The sequence below is a fragment of the Molothrus ater genome, chromosome 8, assembly GCF_012460135.2.
Source record: "Molothrus ater isolate BHLD 08-10-18 breed brown headed cowbird chromosome 8, BPBGC_Mater_1.1, whole genome shotgun sequence".
NCBI lineage: Eukaryota > Metazoa > Chordata > Aves > Passeriformes > Icteridae > Molothrus > Molothrus ater.
The window spans coordinates 11,361,861-11,379,453 of NC_050485.2; the positions used below are offsets into that span (position 1 = coordinate 11,361,861).

The 17,593-nt window shown below is 35.0% G+C and overlaps 1 protein-coding gene across 17 annotated transcripts in view; it reads right to left on the bottom strand.

Moving 5' to 3' along the window:
- Window positions 1–17,593, bottom strand: part of KCNMA1 (potassium calcium-activated channel subfamily M alpha 1) — a 414,751-nt gene that overhangs the window by 167,344 nt on the left and 229,814 nt on the right. For all 17 annotated transcript variants that reach the window (XM_036386077.2, XM_054515514.1, XM_036386078.2 and 14 more), the window contains exons 4-5: window positions 15,210–15,303; window positions 14,188–14,299 (exon numbers count right to left, since the gene is read on the bottom strand). In XM_036386077.2, the coding sequence (XP_036241970.1) occupies window positions 14,188–14,299; window positions 15,210–15,303 (206 nt within the window). The remainder of the gene's footprint in view (window positions 1–14,187; window positions 14,300–15,209; window positions 15,304–17,593) is intronic.

Here is a 17,593-nt window from a genome sequence, read left to right on the forward strand (position 1 = left end):
CTAAATTATTTAGAAGGTAAATTTACAACCCAACCTTGAGTTCCTGAGAAAACGCATGTAGTTACATGTAGTTATTTATTTTTTAACTCCTAGTCCCAAAGTCTTAAGCTATTAAACCATTTTCAGAAAGCTTGGCATTAGCAAGAATAAAACCAGTCACTCAATATATAAACATTCATTTTCCTGCTTTACACCACTTCAGGCAACAACTGTGTCATCTTCCATAAACCAAGCACAGTGGTAAATGAAGAGCAGATCTTTGCATAAAACCAGGGAGCATTAACTTGTAAACATTTTATATTACAAAAGAAGTATTATCCCACCAAAGTGACATTGGTGCCATTTTTAACAATGATTGAAACCATGAAGAGAATAATAACCAGTGTTCATATTGACCTAGTGGGTAAAAAAAGAGTTAAGAAGGAAAATAATTTATTCAGCTCTCATTTTTCTATTTTTTTCATATTACATTTGTGTAATCCTTTCCAGATACTGTGATTCCATACTCAAAACAGATGGAAAATATGCCTTTTTTAATTTTGTGATTTGGGGAGAAAAGCATTAACTGTACACTTTACTGATGGTGCTACTAAAACCAAAATGACCCTTGAAATAAGAGGTTAAACCCCAGCAAGCTAATCTTGCAAAGAAGGTTGCCCAGGACGTTGGAAATTTGGAGGTTGCTTTCTAAAGTGACCATTACAACTCAATATAAAGAGGTTTCCCTTCCTGAAAAATCACACGTTAGCATCTTATATAATTTTCCCTGGCATTCATCAGGAACAAATTGCACTAAAATCAGGAATATGCTATTTTGAGAGGCTGTAACCATAGGGCAGAACAAATGATAAGAACAAAGGCAAAGGAAGGGCAAAGGCCAGATCTAAAGCCTGACTCATGCTGCAGGAGGTTGATTTAAAAAAAGCCTTGCAATTCTGCCTGTCTTTGCTCCCGTGAGTCACAAGGCACAGGCCATAACTGCCAAAGAAACAAGGAGCATGCTATGAAATGGGGCTTGACAAAGAGTCAAGTATTTCACTTCTAATCAACTGCTATGATATAATGCATCCTATGCAGTGAGCCTCTTTAGCCTTTGAGTTGCACAAAGAAAATAGTCCAAGAATGGATATGAGCAGATACATACAGATTATTATGAGAAACCAGTTATGAAAATGATACACCACAAAATCCTGTATGTGATTATGATCCAGGTGCAAAAGATATTAATTCTATTTTCTGACCAGATAGATGAAAAATATTCAAAAAATATTTATGCTTGTCCTGGTAAAGCAATAGCCTTTAACTCAATGTACAGAATGATTCCTTGCATATTGTGCAAATTTATATTGTACAAACAATAAACAGAGTATTTCAGACCAGCTGTAGGATTAAGAACTTAGTCATAAAATTGCACAGAAATTAAAGATTATGGTGTTTTTCTTTCTGCAAACACAATTGTTGTATAGATCCATGCACCATGTTTCAGCAGCGCTTATTTCAGCCCAATCAGTACTAAAAAATAGTCTTCACCTCCTCAGCAGTGCATCATGTTTAAATACGAGGTCTGAGAACTGCAAGTGTCAATTCATCACTAAGAGTGAGTCAAGAATAAAGCCAGTAAAGGAAGGAGCATTTAAAACTCTTCTCTTCAAATTCACATTAGACATAGAATCTGTAATCTGCCTACTGAGAAGAAAATTCTCACATTTTTGGGTGCACAGAAATGCTTTCCCTTAAAGACTGATATTGCCCAATCAACAAGAGAAGATAGTGAAATTTCTGTGCACTATCAGAGTAGATCAGAGCCCGTGCCTAGAAAAGTAAGTGTCTGAAATTTTCCTAGAAAACTCTGTTCCTTACATCTATGTATCATTGGCTATTTTCCACTGAATGCAGCATATTTCTAAAAGGATTTGCCCCACATGCAATGATATAAAATTTTCTCTAGATTAATTTCCCAGGTGAGAGTGAACATGAAAGAATTCAGATGATATTTCCAGATGTTTCTGCTCTTACAGTGCTGATATCTGCACTGTGCTCTCAATAGGAAGGAAAGTGAAACAACACAGAAAATATAAAGAATCCCACCTCCTTTTAATTTATAATCACAATATTACACATGTAGAAACTCCATCATGATATATATTGCCTGCACACTAGCCACTATGAAAATAACTTTTTCTTCAAAGTTAGCACTGTCCCAACCACATTAGCCATTAAGAAACACTTCATTAATTATGCTTTAATAAGTATCTAAATTTCAAATAATGAAATCGCATACAGTATCTATAAATTATATATCAACAACACAAATTTTAATATTTTCTAATAAAATATTTTGAATTTATTTACTTACATATTTAACTAATCACTTCTGTCCGTAATTAAAAATTGAACTTTTACACCCATTACCTACAGCAGCCCTAACATACATACATTGGTAAGAACCCCTTCAGGACATAGGATTTTTGGTATCAGGGAAGATGAATGTTGAATAGGAAACATTTTCAAAGGCTGCATTTTGAAAAAGAAAAATAAATAAATAAATGAATGTGAAGGTTGTGGAAGGTATTCAAACCATATTAGGAATTTATATTTATCTTGCTGTGATTCATTCTTCTGTTGTCACAACAATGCAATCAATACTAGAACTTCACTGGCTCCCTTGACTAACTTCAGAGAAAAGCATCCCAGAACAGAATTAAGTAAAATTGTGCAAACTGTTAAAATGTGGAAATAATCCTCACGTCACTTTCAGCACGCAATGTCAGTGCTCTATTTGGCTACGAATATTCCAGCTAGCTCTCAGCAAAAAAAAACCTTCTGCTGGGCTCTGCAGGTATGATCCACACGCCCAAGCCTAGTGCCAGCTGCCCTTACTCCCTGTCTTCAAGCAAATGACATTTTGGATGGCCAAGGGGCTGCAGGGTGGATGAATGAGACTGGCATTAACTGCTGGCTGCACAGGGCTTGGAAAGGCACCAGTGTAGCTCTGTAGTGCACCATGAGCTCACCCATTCACAAAAACTCCTGCAGTTTTGTAGGAAAACGTTCTACATAGTGTGGGGCTGATCAAAGAAAAATACAATCAGCAATTAGGAAGGCAATAAGCTGACAGATAATTTCTACAGAGAAGCAGAGTAACTATGTGATAATAGAGAACTAACGACTGGAGAGTTTTGAGTACCTCAGAAATCTCAAAAAAGCATTTTGCTCTCAGTCATCTGTGCTTTTAAGGGACTACAACAATTTACTTTTGATTATGAAGATTATGGTTGCTAGATGTCCCAACTTTAATGCAAAACCTCTTCAAATTGAACTTCACACTTCAGATAACAGACAGCTGATTCATTTCAGCTAAACATCCACAGTGATGCTTCAATATTCCTGTTTTGAATAAAACCAGCACTCCTTGAAGGATAGTGCTTAACAAAATGCTGTGTACTAAACCTGTCTATGTAGCACAGTTCCATCTGCCTTACTTTATAAAAGGTGATTTTAAAAGATGGCAAAATAATTTCCCTGTATAAGTCACCTCTAACTGCAACAATAAAATGGCTTTAGAAAGAAAGTTTCATAGCAGTTTTACTTAAGTGGAAGCCCTCCTTTTTCTAAGTTTTAATACTATTTTTAAATTAAGAGATGCATTATTCTCTTTTTGTATTTGCCCCATGTTATATATTTACTAGCAACAAACAAATGAAGTTGTGAAGTTAAATACACTGCTTTTCCAACATTCAGCTTTGAATCAAAGCACATCTGGGGAGATATCATAGGAAAACGTGCTTCCAGTAATGCAATTTTGAAGACAAGTTAAGCTTAGATATGTGAAACCTAAAATACCAAGAAAAACATAATTTTTTCACTTCATATCCCTTTATACATAACAAAGCAGAGAAGTTCACTAGATAGATTTAGAGAAAACTCTTTAATAACTATATAAAATTTATAAATACAATGTACTGACATTTACATAAACAATTCAAAACTAAATGCCTGAATGAAACAAAAATGCACTCCCAAGTTTAGCAGCGTCTTCTTTAACACTGTTACAAATTAAAAAGTTCCGTGAACAGAAGAAACTAAGAAAAGCAACAAAAAAGTTCCCAAAGGATGGAGATGTAAAGAATCTGTAAATCTTGGCCTCTGAGTATCATTAGATTTATTGGCAAACTTTCTGGCAATCCATTAGGTGAGCCTACTGCAGTGCAAGTAGCTATGGAAGAGTCAAAAACTTCAGAGATGTTTTTGTGGTGCAGAAATATGCCCTTCATTTTACAGATTGCTCTGATGTGTTTCTATTTTCATTTAGAATTGGAGATAGTATGACACTAAACACTGATTAAGGTGATAACAAGGTTAATGAAGGCTAAATATCTGTGGGTCAGCAGTGAATCAAGTGTAAACCCTGTATAATGAAAAAGTATCAACACACAAGTACTTGAGAATGTTAAGCATTAAAAAAATTGATGTGAAACAAGTAGCATAATGTGATAAACTATGAAGGATACTGTTCCCTTGACTTAAGTCAATATTGTATGAAACTGCCATATAAATACCCTGCAATTCAAAACTTCAGAAAAAGCCTTAAATATTTCAGCTGTAAGAACACTTCCCAAGTTTTCCCTCTCTATATGCTGTCTGACTTTGTAAAGCAAAATACTGCAACTGTGAAGACAGAATAGTGGATAAAGGAACAGATTTTCAGCCATCCAACTATTAATTCTGAAATGTCACATGAGCAGGAAGGTCAAAACTTAACAGATTCACGTAATATTCTGAGATGGAAGGGACCCACCAGGATCTCCCAGGTATATGGCCCATACAGGGACCAAGCCCACAGCCTTGGTGCTGCCAGCAGCAGGCTCTCACCAACTGCTCTTCTCATATTGACACCTGGAGCACTGAAGCACCAGAAGTCATCTTTCCTAATCCCGGTGGGGTTTGGACCTCTCAGGTGATGGTCAAGCAGTGCATGTAAATGACCATATTAATGAAGTTTCCCCTTTTGAATGTAGAATGATAACAAGAGTGAAAAATCTTAAATCAAATTCTCTCTTGACTTTTCTTAGTTTCATATCTATAAAGTAGAGTGAGATAATTGCCAAAAGATTACTGGAAGGATATGAATGATCAGATTTAAATAAAATTCCAGTCTCAGGTGAGTACATCAGTTCCATCAGAGCCCTTTGATATTCAGAAAAAACAGACACAGAAGAACTTTCTCAAGTCTCGTATGGAATTCTTAACTTCTAATCTTTCTAGTGAAAGCCCAACTATCTTTGCATCAGTTTATATCAATTCCAGTCTCAACAGGATTTGCCTTTGATTAATTCAGTCTTGCAAAAACGTCAGGAGGAACACAGATATGCAGTTTGGGGTTTTTAATTACTTAAACTGAATAATGCATCTTTTCTTAATTCCACATAAACCCAGACTCACGCACCACAGAGCACACTAGAGCACACTAGGTGCTGAATTAATGAGAACTACACGGACACTGCAGTACTTTTGGTCCATGGTTTATAAAGTAAAATAGTTCCTTTGAGCAGTGTCACAGAAATTAGAAATGCAAAATGAGCCAAAGATCAAAAAGAGCAACAAGGAATCATGGAACTCATGTTAAAAATGCCAAAATATAAACTGTCATGTTCTAGGTATAAGGACTTGTAGTTTTGGATTTAGGCAGATATCAATTATATTATTTATATAGTTGCTTGTAAACAACAAGCATTCAAAATTCAAAGTTGAGCAGATCCCACTCAGCAACAAACTAACACAGATTCAAAATATTTTAAAAAATACAGCCAAAAAACCAATGGATGAAGCTATCAGGGGAATAACTATGGCATAGTGTATAAAGACTAGACTGAATGCCTACAAGGAACTATACATATTAACATACCACCTGGGAGCCAAGACATGAAATTTTATTTTGAACTGGTCTTTCAGCTGACATAAGATAAGAACCAGTCAAATTTAAAAAAAAATAGAAACCAATCTAATCTCTCATATTACCATTAAAGAAAGTGTGCAAGTCAGTTACATGCTGCAGATAGTTCAAGAAAATTTAGAAATCATCTGACTGATGATAATGTGACACTAAAAGAAGCATTTTTAACTGCCCCTCATTCAAGTAAACACAAATGCCCAAAGACAGAATAAATAATTATGGGGTCCCTCAGCAGTTCAAGGGAAGGAGTTCTCTCCTCTTACAGTATTACTCCACATCTGATTAAAGAGAAAACTCAACAGTCCAGGTAGCCTTTATTTAAGCAGAAGAACTTAATTACAGAGTCAGAAAGACCACTGAAACCATTAGAGAATCCAAATACAGTCATGAAGTAATTAAACTGATAATAAAAAGCAGGATAAAAGGAAAATAGTCTGGTTTTTGCACATCTAGTTATTGAGAACATATTTTAACTGGACAGAAAAAGGATATGGAGAGAAGAAAATTATGTAATATCTATTAAGAAATGCAAATATTTTGCTATTAAAGGAAATTGCAGTGATTTGCTTTTCAGCATAAATCCTTTATACTTGCTTTACTATCCTTTTATTATCCTAGAGAGGAGTATGACTGAATTAAATCTGAGCAAAGTTAAAATCCATTATTAAAACAACTCCGAATTTAGCAGTCAATCTACAACAAAATAGCATTCTGTGTTTCTCAATCACTAAATCTGGCAGACTGATCTTTAATATTTATGGATTGATGTCCAGAAAAAACATGACATAGAAGACCAAGCAACGATGACAATAGATAATTTGGCTACACCAAGCTAAAGAAAAGTCTGGCTGCTTATGTTCCTTTGTATGAAATATACATAAAAACAGCTTGGCTTACAGCCTACTACCTGAAAAACATATGCTGAAGAACATTAATATACCTGTAGAAGTTCTAAGTATTATAACCCTGAAAGAATACTAAGTATTCACTGAAGGGAGGGTTGGTTATATGGCAAGGAAATCTTACTAGGAATTCAAATTCAGGTCACTTAGATGAAAATACTAATAATGTTTACTGTTCTTAAAAAAAAAAAAAAATCCAGTCCAAAACACTAATATATTTTTTCCATTTACAAACAGCAGAACACAAAAACAATAAAACATTTATGAAATATATTAACCAACCACAGACTTGCTGCATTGCAAAGAATTTCAATCGTAGCATAGCATGACTAGAAACATGGTGGGCATTTCAGTAATGATGGAGAAAAAGCAGAAGTTTCCCATGAATATTTTATTTCAGAACTTAGAAAAAGCCAATCATGTAATGACTGCATACTTGCCTTCCTAATGTGACTAAGGAGACTAAGGAGAATGCAAATAAACACATCTGTTAAGCCAGACATTTCTAAGTCATCATGTACTGGGTAACTTGCATCCAATAGTTTTTAAAACTCTGTGGGCTACTTAGAGTTGGTTCTAGGCAAGTCTGGCACATGTAGTTTATAGAAGTTCAATAAAAAAGTTTATGTTATTTCCATAAGCTTAAAAGAAACAACCATGAGCCTATTACTTAATCTCAGACAAAACAAGAATTCTACTACAAAGTATTTGAGTAGTCAAGATAAGTAATTATTTTTAAGTATACATTTAGAAAAGCATCATATGCCATTTGCTTTTCCATTAAATGACATGTTTGAGTGACAGAGCTATAAATACTGATGTAATTTACTCGGCATTCATTATGTCATGAGTACTCATTAATGGACTGGCATCATTAAATGGACTAAGCCCCAGGGAGTCTTAAAATGTATATCTGGCATGTCTTCCCTGGAAGTCTAGTCAGGAATGTGTTCTTGACCTAAGTTATCTAATATTTCTATTAATCTTCTGCCTTATAATGCTAAGCAATGGTAAATGAGGATGAAATTCTTGGTAATGAAGAGAGTAAGTTAGTGACAACAGGGCTTGGAATCATGTACAGCAGGATGGCAACAAACAATATGCATTCATTTATAGGTAATATGTGCGTGAATTTAACTGTAAATTTAGGACTGGATAATTTTTTTTCTTCCACTGAAAGTACATTCTTGCTCAGTCAGGTTATAGATGAAAGAAGTCTAGTTAGTCCATCCAGCCTGGCAAATACAGTAGGAAACACTTTTTAAAGCTATATAGCTATTTTCAGCTATGATATTAAGAAGCTTTCAACAGCTTCTCAATATTCAAAAACTAGGACTACTTTTGGGCTAAGCCAGCCACTCATTCACTCATGGAAAAAAAAAAAAAAATCAAGATACCTCCCTGCCTATCACCCCTCCCCAACAGAGCAGAATTGAAATCAGAATGTTATTGGGGTCACTTTTATGCGCAATGTTAAGTACCACTCACAGACAGAGGCAGAATGGGAGCAGTTGATTTAAATCATCCTGTTTGCTTTGATATCACAGAGGTAGGGAAGCAAGAACACAGTTTCTATGCATGTCAGATGACAGACACTAATGACACGTGAAACCAGTGCTGTCCCTGTGTTTCTGCTCTGCTCCAGTGTCTTTTGGCTACTTGTTTGACTTCTCATCAGTGGAGGAGAGAGAAGAGTATGGTCACAAACGAATGCAACAATATCCATAAAAATCTGTCCTGGATTAGCCAAATAAATACTTGTCACAAGGTTACCTTCTGGTCTTAACATTGCAGCAACTCAAATGCCCGTTGGGAAGAAAGTATTATTTTAACTGGGGCCCTATCAAAATATACATGCTCTGTGAAACCTGAACTGATTAAGGTGTCTAGAAAAAAAGCAAAAAAATTGTCTTCAATACAATGCCAATGTGATACAGTCCATTCAATGACAGATTACTGACAAATCACCAAGCACACTGAACATTCAAAACTCTTTTAATTAAATTCCTTGATACCTGTTTGAAGGCATTTGAAGTGTAGAAAGAAATGTTACCCTATATAAAAGCAGTAAACATGCACACATACATAAAATAAAATTCTTCCAAGAAATTTTAGAGAATTTGGCTTCCATAATATATAAAATAATGCATAATTTAAGCAAAATGACCAAAAAAATACATTAAAGCTGTATAAAAGATGCTAGTTTTATAAGAAATATTGTAGAATTTGGATGTGCATTCAAAGATTCTACCAACAGATGGCAGAAATGCACAACACTTGAGAAAGTCATTGCAAATGACTGCAAATTTAAGGTGCTGAGCAAGGGAGCTTTGAGACCTGTAGATGCACCAAAATCCAGTAAATTAATGCGAAGTCAAAGTGGTCTCCCTATAACCAAGTTATCAGAGGGCTTGTTTGTGTCAGCGTAACTAAATTCCATTAAACTACCTAAGTTTTCCAAAAGGAATAAAGTGTTCTACAGATTCAAGTATGCTTTCAGGCTGAGCTGTTCTGTAGAGATTATGGCAAGAAAGTCTACAGGGCTTTCATGTAGAAAGCAACAAATGTTTTCATGTACAAATTTTCAGCCAAAGCGTCATCTTGACAAATACTTGCTGGATGGGCAGAAGGCTTCACACCATCACCTTAACTACCTTAATAAGACACATCTGATTTTTCACCAAAGTCATCTATCTCTAAACCAATTTCACTCTCTGATTCAACAAGAAAGCTGAATTTCCATCAGATTGTTGGAAATACTCTTCTCTGACCAGGCATTGATATTGAAACCACAAGTCTCATCCAAAATTAATTGACATGTCTCGAACAGGACCTGGACAGAATTGGAACAAACACTGGAAAAAAGGATCCCTTTCCCAAACTGCACTAATCACCACCTCAAGAGATTTGTTCTCTATGCTTTGCATGTGTCTATATTTGCATCTGTTGCCTCTCTTCTTTACCCCACTATATATCGCTAATTAATTTTCTGAGAACAAAAGTACAGCATCAGCAGCAACTTAGACTAAAAGGCATGTCAGGGAATAAGGATGAAGAAAAAAATCTTCCTGATAATAGAATTTATAAGAATCACACAGTTTCTATCACTTGATGTTCTGTACAGTAGAATAGATGAAACATACGGTCAGAAAAAGGAAGTAAGATTGTTTAAAAGACCTTTTCATCTTTAATTTCTGTGATTCAATAATAAGACACTAAAAAATTCATATATTATGTTGTATTAATAACTTTGTATTAATCTCACAATCTAAGGCTGATTGTTTCTCATTCACATATTCTTGCAAATGTGAAGCCAAGATCATATTTCTTATGTTAAATCCCCCTCTAACAATACTATCAAGGCAATTTAGCTCAATACAGTCAGATCATAAAATCAATATTTCTTTTTTCATAAGAATACAAGTAGATTATTAAAGGCATTTCAGTTATTTGAATTGGCTTTGCTATCACAGAATACAGAATAAGGGTTTTAAGTGTGTAAAGTGTTATTGAGTCTTTACTAAATAAAACTGGAAGACATTCACTTGTTGTAGGACTCTCCAATTTTTCAGACTGCAACCTACCCAAAGGAAAAAAGTTCTGAATCTGAAACTTAGCTAGGATACTCAAATTATGACAACTTTGTGGTTAAAAAAAACAACCAACCAAACTACAAAATTTACCATGCCATTATTTCTCCCATTGCAAATTATCTTTGCCAAACAACCCTTTTAGCCTACCTTCACTTAAACTATAAAAAAGTACACAAACTCAGCAATGCACGGAAATAATTTGGCTAAAGTTCACTGACAAAATCACCTGTAAATCATTCTTCCCTTGGGAAGAGTCTCTCCACTCTGTAGAATCCTGCACCTGGAGAACTGTCTACCACTATCAGAAAGTTTCTTGTACAGAGTTGTGCAAGCAATACATAGGATTTGATAAAGCACACTGTAGCTCATGAGCAAGTATCTGCACAAATGTTATTGTTTGCAAAACAGTGTTGGAAAAATGTCATGGGATCTAGATGAAAATGAGCATCCAAAAACACACTGATGTTCGTATCTGTACAGTTTTCAAGTCAGAACATAAGAAATTTTTATATAGCATGATAAAGCACTATACATCACTGAATTATACAGATTCATTAAAAATTTCTTTCCTATCTGTGCTTCCCCCAATTTTTCAATAATATGTAGCTCTTTCCATATACCAAATGGACTCTTTCACGTGCTTCCTCTTCTTATGCTGTCCTCTGCATGCAAAAATGATACCACAGAAACCTTTTCTGAAAGCTTTACCAAACCTAAAAATCTGGTATTTTGCAGGTTTGAAGTGCTGTTTTGCCTTCATCTTTACTTTAGACATTGATCATAATGATATTCCTAGAAAACTTTTGAAAAAGTACAATCTGATCTGCCTTTCAATAGCAAATGTTGTCTGCAAACTGGAATCCAGGTAGAAGACTAGATTTGAAACATCCTCTATGAATACTGATTGAAAATTTAATTCATATACAGCATTTCAAGATGCAAAAATATATGTAAAGAACAGCTGAATACAAAAGAGTATCAGGGAAAGGAGAAGGCTTCTAAGAGCTGCCTAATAGGTGAATGATGGCATTTCTGAGCTGGCATAAGAACAGAAAAAATCCACTGGCTTTCCACTTCTCTATGGGATCAGATGATACATCCAGAGCATGTCCTCTGCTATGCTTCTCATCTTTCTGTAAGCAATTACTGCTCCAAAGGCAAAGTTTATTATTTATTTAGGATAGTTTGGTTTCTTTAAAATACTGCTCAAACTGTGGGTCTATAGGGATACTAGTCAGTTAGCTAAAGCAGGACAGCTCTTGCAGAATTGGGCATTCAGAGAGCCACTTGGGAACTTGGATTCTGCCAAGTACTTCAATGAACTCATTACAGCTGACTGACATGAATCAATAATGAAATAAACTGGAAAGACCCTGATGCACAATACATTCCAGAGGGTGCATTTTATTTTGGCTCCTAAGTGATCCTGAAATCTAAAGCGTACAAAGGAAACCTGCTAAATCATTAAGAAATTGTTAAAATGTGCCAATGTTGAATGATTTTTGCCTCACTAAAAGGCAAACCTCCCTGCTAATCCTACATACACATGGGGACAACTTGTGCAAAACCCACAACTTATTTGTTCTGAATCCCCCTCAGCAGAAGGACATCTCTCTCAGTTACAATATTTATATAAAGAAAAAGGCAAAGTAGCCATCTAACCTGAAACTAAATAATATGGTCTAAACACACTCCCTTCCCCCCTACTCACACACTCAGTCCTACCAAGGTATTACCTATGCATATGATTTGAGCTCTACAGGTAGTAAATTTGGCCATCCCTTTCAAAGGTGTAAAAAGGAATATAGAGGCATCATTAATACGCTTTGATATATTCACTTAAAAATTCTTTCATCACAGCTTCTCAAAATACCTTGCTGGTCTAAATTAAAGCTATGTTAGGTTTCCAAACAATTCACATTTTTGAATTAGCGAATGATTTCACTCAGGATGATTTACCTAAAATGAAAACCCCTCTGGAAGCAGGTGCAAAGCTAAAACATTGTAAATATGTTATTCCTAAGATGACTACATTAAAAAACACATCAGTTTTTTGCCTCAGCAGGTGATACATGTCTCAGGGGAACTCCACAAGGAAACAGGCAAAGTGGGGCTATAAACAAGAAATCAAGATAAAGTGACATTGGTGTCATTAAGAGATATGGAAATTCTTTCAACCCTATGAGTGCTCAACTCTTCCTGAAAACTGACATAAAACTTATGAAATCCATGCAGCAGAAACTGCTAAATGTGCAAATGCTCTCATTATCCCTGTCAGTACCGTTAGCTGGATTGCTGTGTCACCGTGAGTCAGTCAATTACGCAGTCACTTTCATGAAGGGTATTCATTCCAAATAATTATCTCTGCCTCATTTCCCAGAGTTTGTGGTCTTGCTACTTTCTCATTTCATATTCCTTTTCAATGGATTCTGTGATTCTATTTATTCTCTCAGATAGACTTAATCTCCAAGGATTTCAATCTCAAAGTTTTTGGGAAACTCTGATACATCCCATACAGGAGTGAAAATCTAATTCACATAATGCAAGGAATCTGAGATAAAGTTATAGCTACTGAAATCGGCAATTTTCTTTCAAGGATAAGGATGTTTTTTACTTACATACCTTCTTTTTAAATTTTATTTCCTAACATAATGTGGAGCTGTATGACATTTTCTCTTTCAAAAAGCCTTACTTAGTTTTCCATGTATGACAGAAGTGATATGTGATAAAGAGAGTAATCATATGAGGATGTGTAGTGATCTTTTCTGGCTATTTTACTGCTTTCTTCCCTGGCATACTAATAACCACTGATATGACCTTTACTGTGGTTATAAATTTACTGATCTCTTTCCATAAAAAAAATTTCATCAATAATTTTTGCATCTTTGCACTTCTATATTAAGATGAAAATGTTAAAAGACTATTGAAGACCCTCTGGTTCATTTTATTTTCCATATGAAACATTTAATATAAGTATTTTCTTCAGTTTTCAGGGACAATGAGTGCCTGTATTTCTGGAGGAATGAATTGCCAAACTGTGAGGTTTCATATGTTGTCTAAAGACATGCCATTTTTAGGATGTTTTCTCTGAATAAAAAACTCACATTTGACGTTCATTTTTCCAAAGGAAAGTGCATGTAACACTTGTCCAAGAAACTCCATTTGGCACATTGTGGATGTTTTTTAATTGAGTGTCCTCTCTATTTCATTTTGCATTCCCTTTTACATGTGGCATACCTTGTCTAATGCATTCCCAGCAGTCCAGCAAAAATATTAAGTGTCTAAATGTATCTCCCAAATCAGTCACTTCAGTGGATTCAAAATTTAGCCACACTGGCTTAAAAAATGCAATGAGAATACATTGATTTCATTGTTGACAATGATCCATGGCAATCCAGTTCAGTGAATGAAAGATCTAGATCATCTGTTCAGGTTGTGAGCTGAGACAAATCAAATTCATGGTTTGATAAAGGCAGGCTACTGTTACACAGTACTTCCAAAATGGAGTTCTCCACCACCTAGAGTAGGAGATTATACTAAAGAGTTGAAAACAAAACCAATATAGTAAGTGCTTTTTCTGACAAAATCCACCTTTCTGCTTAAAATTCACTTTGAAAATTACTTTGGAAACATTCTTCTATTTACACAATGACATAAGATCAACAGATTCTCCACCCAAATGTGCAAAGCTGAAGTAATTTTATAACAAACATTTTAAAGGTTAAACTATTTTACTTACCAAGCCAACTTCTGTTTAAATATACTGACACAAACACTGGAGGGACCGTGAAGAAGTCTACCACTGAGTTAACTTCTAGCCAAAACCATAGCTTGTCATTGGCTGCTATAAACTGGAAAGAAAAAAAAAAGAGGGGAAGAGATGAAAGAATCAGATTATTATCATGCTGCAGGTATCTGATTGGCAGGTATCTGTTCTAAAATATTAAACCCAGAAGTTAATTTAGTAACTGATGTTTTAGGTCAGTCCAGACAAAACATGGAAAAAAGTCTGTATTGCGAATTTCTTGATAATAACACTGAGATTAAAATTAAAGGTCTAACTAGAGAGATAGATCATCTACGTTATCAGTTGTAGTATCTGTGCTAAAAATACTTTTTCCACATTTGTTGACAATGTATCAGTAATATTAGAAAAGTGTAGGCAATTGTAAAGTATTTGGAAGTATATCACCTTTGTTCCAGCATACCAAATATGCTGGTGGTAGTCTTATCATGCATTTGGTGTTCACAAATTTCTCAATACAGAGCTGTTTACAGAGTCCCATTATTACAAGTCCAGAGGAGATGAGCAGGGTGACTCCTACAAGGCATAATTCAGGACTGCAGCACTTCAGGCATGTGGTCATTTCTCTCTCCTGAATACAAAATTGGCCCTGGGAAACTGGCAAGCTTAGATGCCAAGGGCATCATAGTCAGAACTTGCCTATGTGCTTAAATAAGGTGAAACTGCCATTTGCATTTGATTAATAATTAAAAAATAATTGAAACATTTGCTTTATATAAATATTAAATGTTAAAATACAAATAAAGGGAAAAAATGAGTGTATCATGAAGATATTTAACGGAGCAGATTTATCTGTCTTAAAACTTTGACTTACACATTTCAAAACCATGGTCATATTCTTTGCATTAAAGAAGATATTGTCTTTCTTTCAAAGAAAATACAATCTCTATTTCAATCTCCATATACAGCAGCTGCCTTCCCTCCCTGCCTCCTGCTACCAAAGAGACACTACTTACACGCAAGCCGAAGTAGAGTAGGAAGAACACATTGAAAGCCATGTCGATCTGTAATGTGAAATCTTTGTAGAAATTCTGGCAGGATTCTATTGGGCTATTTGAAAGACAAAGAAATCAGAATAAACTGTCAATATGTGAGTTTCTACTCTGCTGAGAATTGTTTGCATTTCATTAAAGACCTTGATCCAGAAATCATGTTTCTGTTTTCCAGTCGTTTACTAGATACAAGCAAGCATTTCAAAGGAACTATTTCATTCATTCAGTTAGTCATTCATACAGTATTCATATTCACCTCCTCAGGTAATATTTGAGAATTAACATGCAGATACCTTTAGGAGAGGACAAGCAGGAGAATACCTCAGGATTGCTTAACCCCACATTAACCCTTAAAGAACTGACTTCTTTCTAAAGGACACACCTATGATACTTTAGGAAGAAATCTAACAAGTACACAGGTAGAGTGAAACATTACATCCTTTTAATTCATAAAACCTTTAAAAAAATAGTTGCTTAGGAATACATTACCCAATAGCAACCTGGAGTACTCAGTCTTGTAGAATCCCTTGTTTATAAAAAGTTGATTGGATTTTTTTTTTCTTTTTCTCACTTTTTTTTTTTTTTTTTGTATGGCCATTTAATGTACTTTATGTACAGTACTATGAACTGAGTAGAAAAGCAGCATAGCCCACTGGTAAAATTAAATAACAAAATAAATTGAAGAATTTGAAGCAGTACTCTAAGGGTTAATTTCTGCATGCAGGTTAATTAAAATACCCTTGTGTCTCTCAGGCAGCCATTGCAAATTTTAGCTTCTTATTTTATGCTCTATTTGACAGTGGGACAGATCCAAAGCTTGCTCTATACAAACTGGTACTTTATAAATATACTTTTATCTAAGGAAGGTGGTAGCTTCCATAAGTATCATCAGTGATTTATTTGTAAGGTTTCTAAAACAGGTTGTTGAAGCCACAGTCCAATGTTGTAGTCATAGACCAAAGTGAAAATCATGTCCCAATATATGTTGATGTATATACTATATATACATAATGTCCCACCATATATACATATATATACACACATATATTGCAAATGATCATGTGTTCATCACAAGTGTAATAGAGGGAAACTAGAACATAGATCATTTGAACATTTGGAGCCCTAGAAAACTCCCTTTAGAAAAGCAGAAATTTGTTGGCTTTCTAGATCAAATAAATCACTGAACATGAATGTAATACCAGTTAGTATAGCAGTAGTTCTGCAAATATAATGCTAGACTGCTCAACAAGCAAGATTCTATGCGTTATGAATGTCAGGTACCTAACTTAAGGCATAAAGGAAATTACCTGGACTACCAGGTCATTACACATGCAGCCAGATTTTCCATTCCTTGTATACATTTCAGGTCAAACAAGTTAATTACAGCATGCTCTCTCCTGTCTCTAGATGCATGAATGTATACAGCAAAATTCTCCTTGATGTAAAATAGCTTCATATTTTAAGAAGCTTCAGTGCTATAGGAAATTGTATTAAAACTGTTTTTCAAAGGCTATTTGAAAGGCATTGAAGTTATGAGACACTTCTGTTATAGTTCAAATAGAATTGATTTACAAGAGCAGGCAGAAGGGAAGAGAAGCCATATGTTAACATACAGGAGAGCAGACAATAGCCCATATTTACAAACACAGTTTTAGCTACAAAAACACTGGATGTAATTTGAGAATCCAACTGGATAATTTTCTGTAAGGCACTAATGAGAACAAAGGATTTTGTCAAAATAAGGAAGGCCACACACTGAGTCACGGTGCACCCTACCAACAGGAAATACAGAGGAACGTTCGAACCAACAACCCTGCACCAACCCTTAACTCCGGGTTAGGTTCCTGCAAAAGCTGGAGAAATTCACTGAAATTCACTAATGGACTGCAGAGGCTTATAACCAGGATAGAGAGCAATTTTTAGTTAAGGTCAGCTAAGGTTGCAGCTAACAGCTCTACTTTTGTGTCACTATCCTTTACAAAAACCTACAAGATCTGACAAATTATCTAATGCATAATAAATCTTTTTTTTCGGCAAAACACTTAGCCCAATGGATGACAATTCTAATTTGTGACTTTTGTTCACCTAATAGCAAAACCACTGTTTCTCCTAGTCATATCCTTTAAACTTCCTTCATTTCAGAGAGCATCCCTCTCTTTCAATATTTAAGTTGTCCATTTCAAAGACAAACACAGCATCCTTCTTTTTTATTTCAAATGATGATTTTGTCAGAAGGGCATGACACTGAAGAAATTATCCATTTTTTCACAGATGGATTATAAAAGATTTTAAACATTCTAAATTAAACTTTCAGTTTGGATTTTTTATTTTTCTTCTCACCAGTAGCT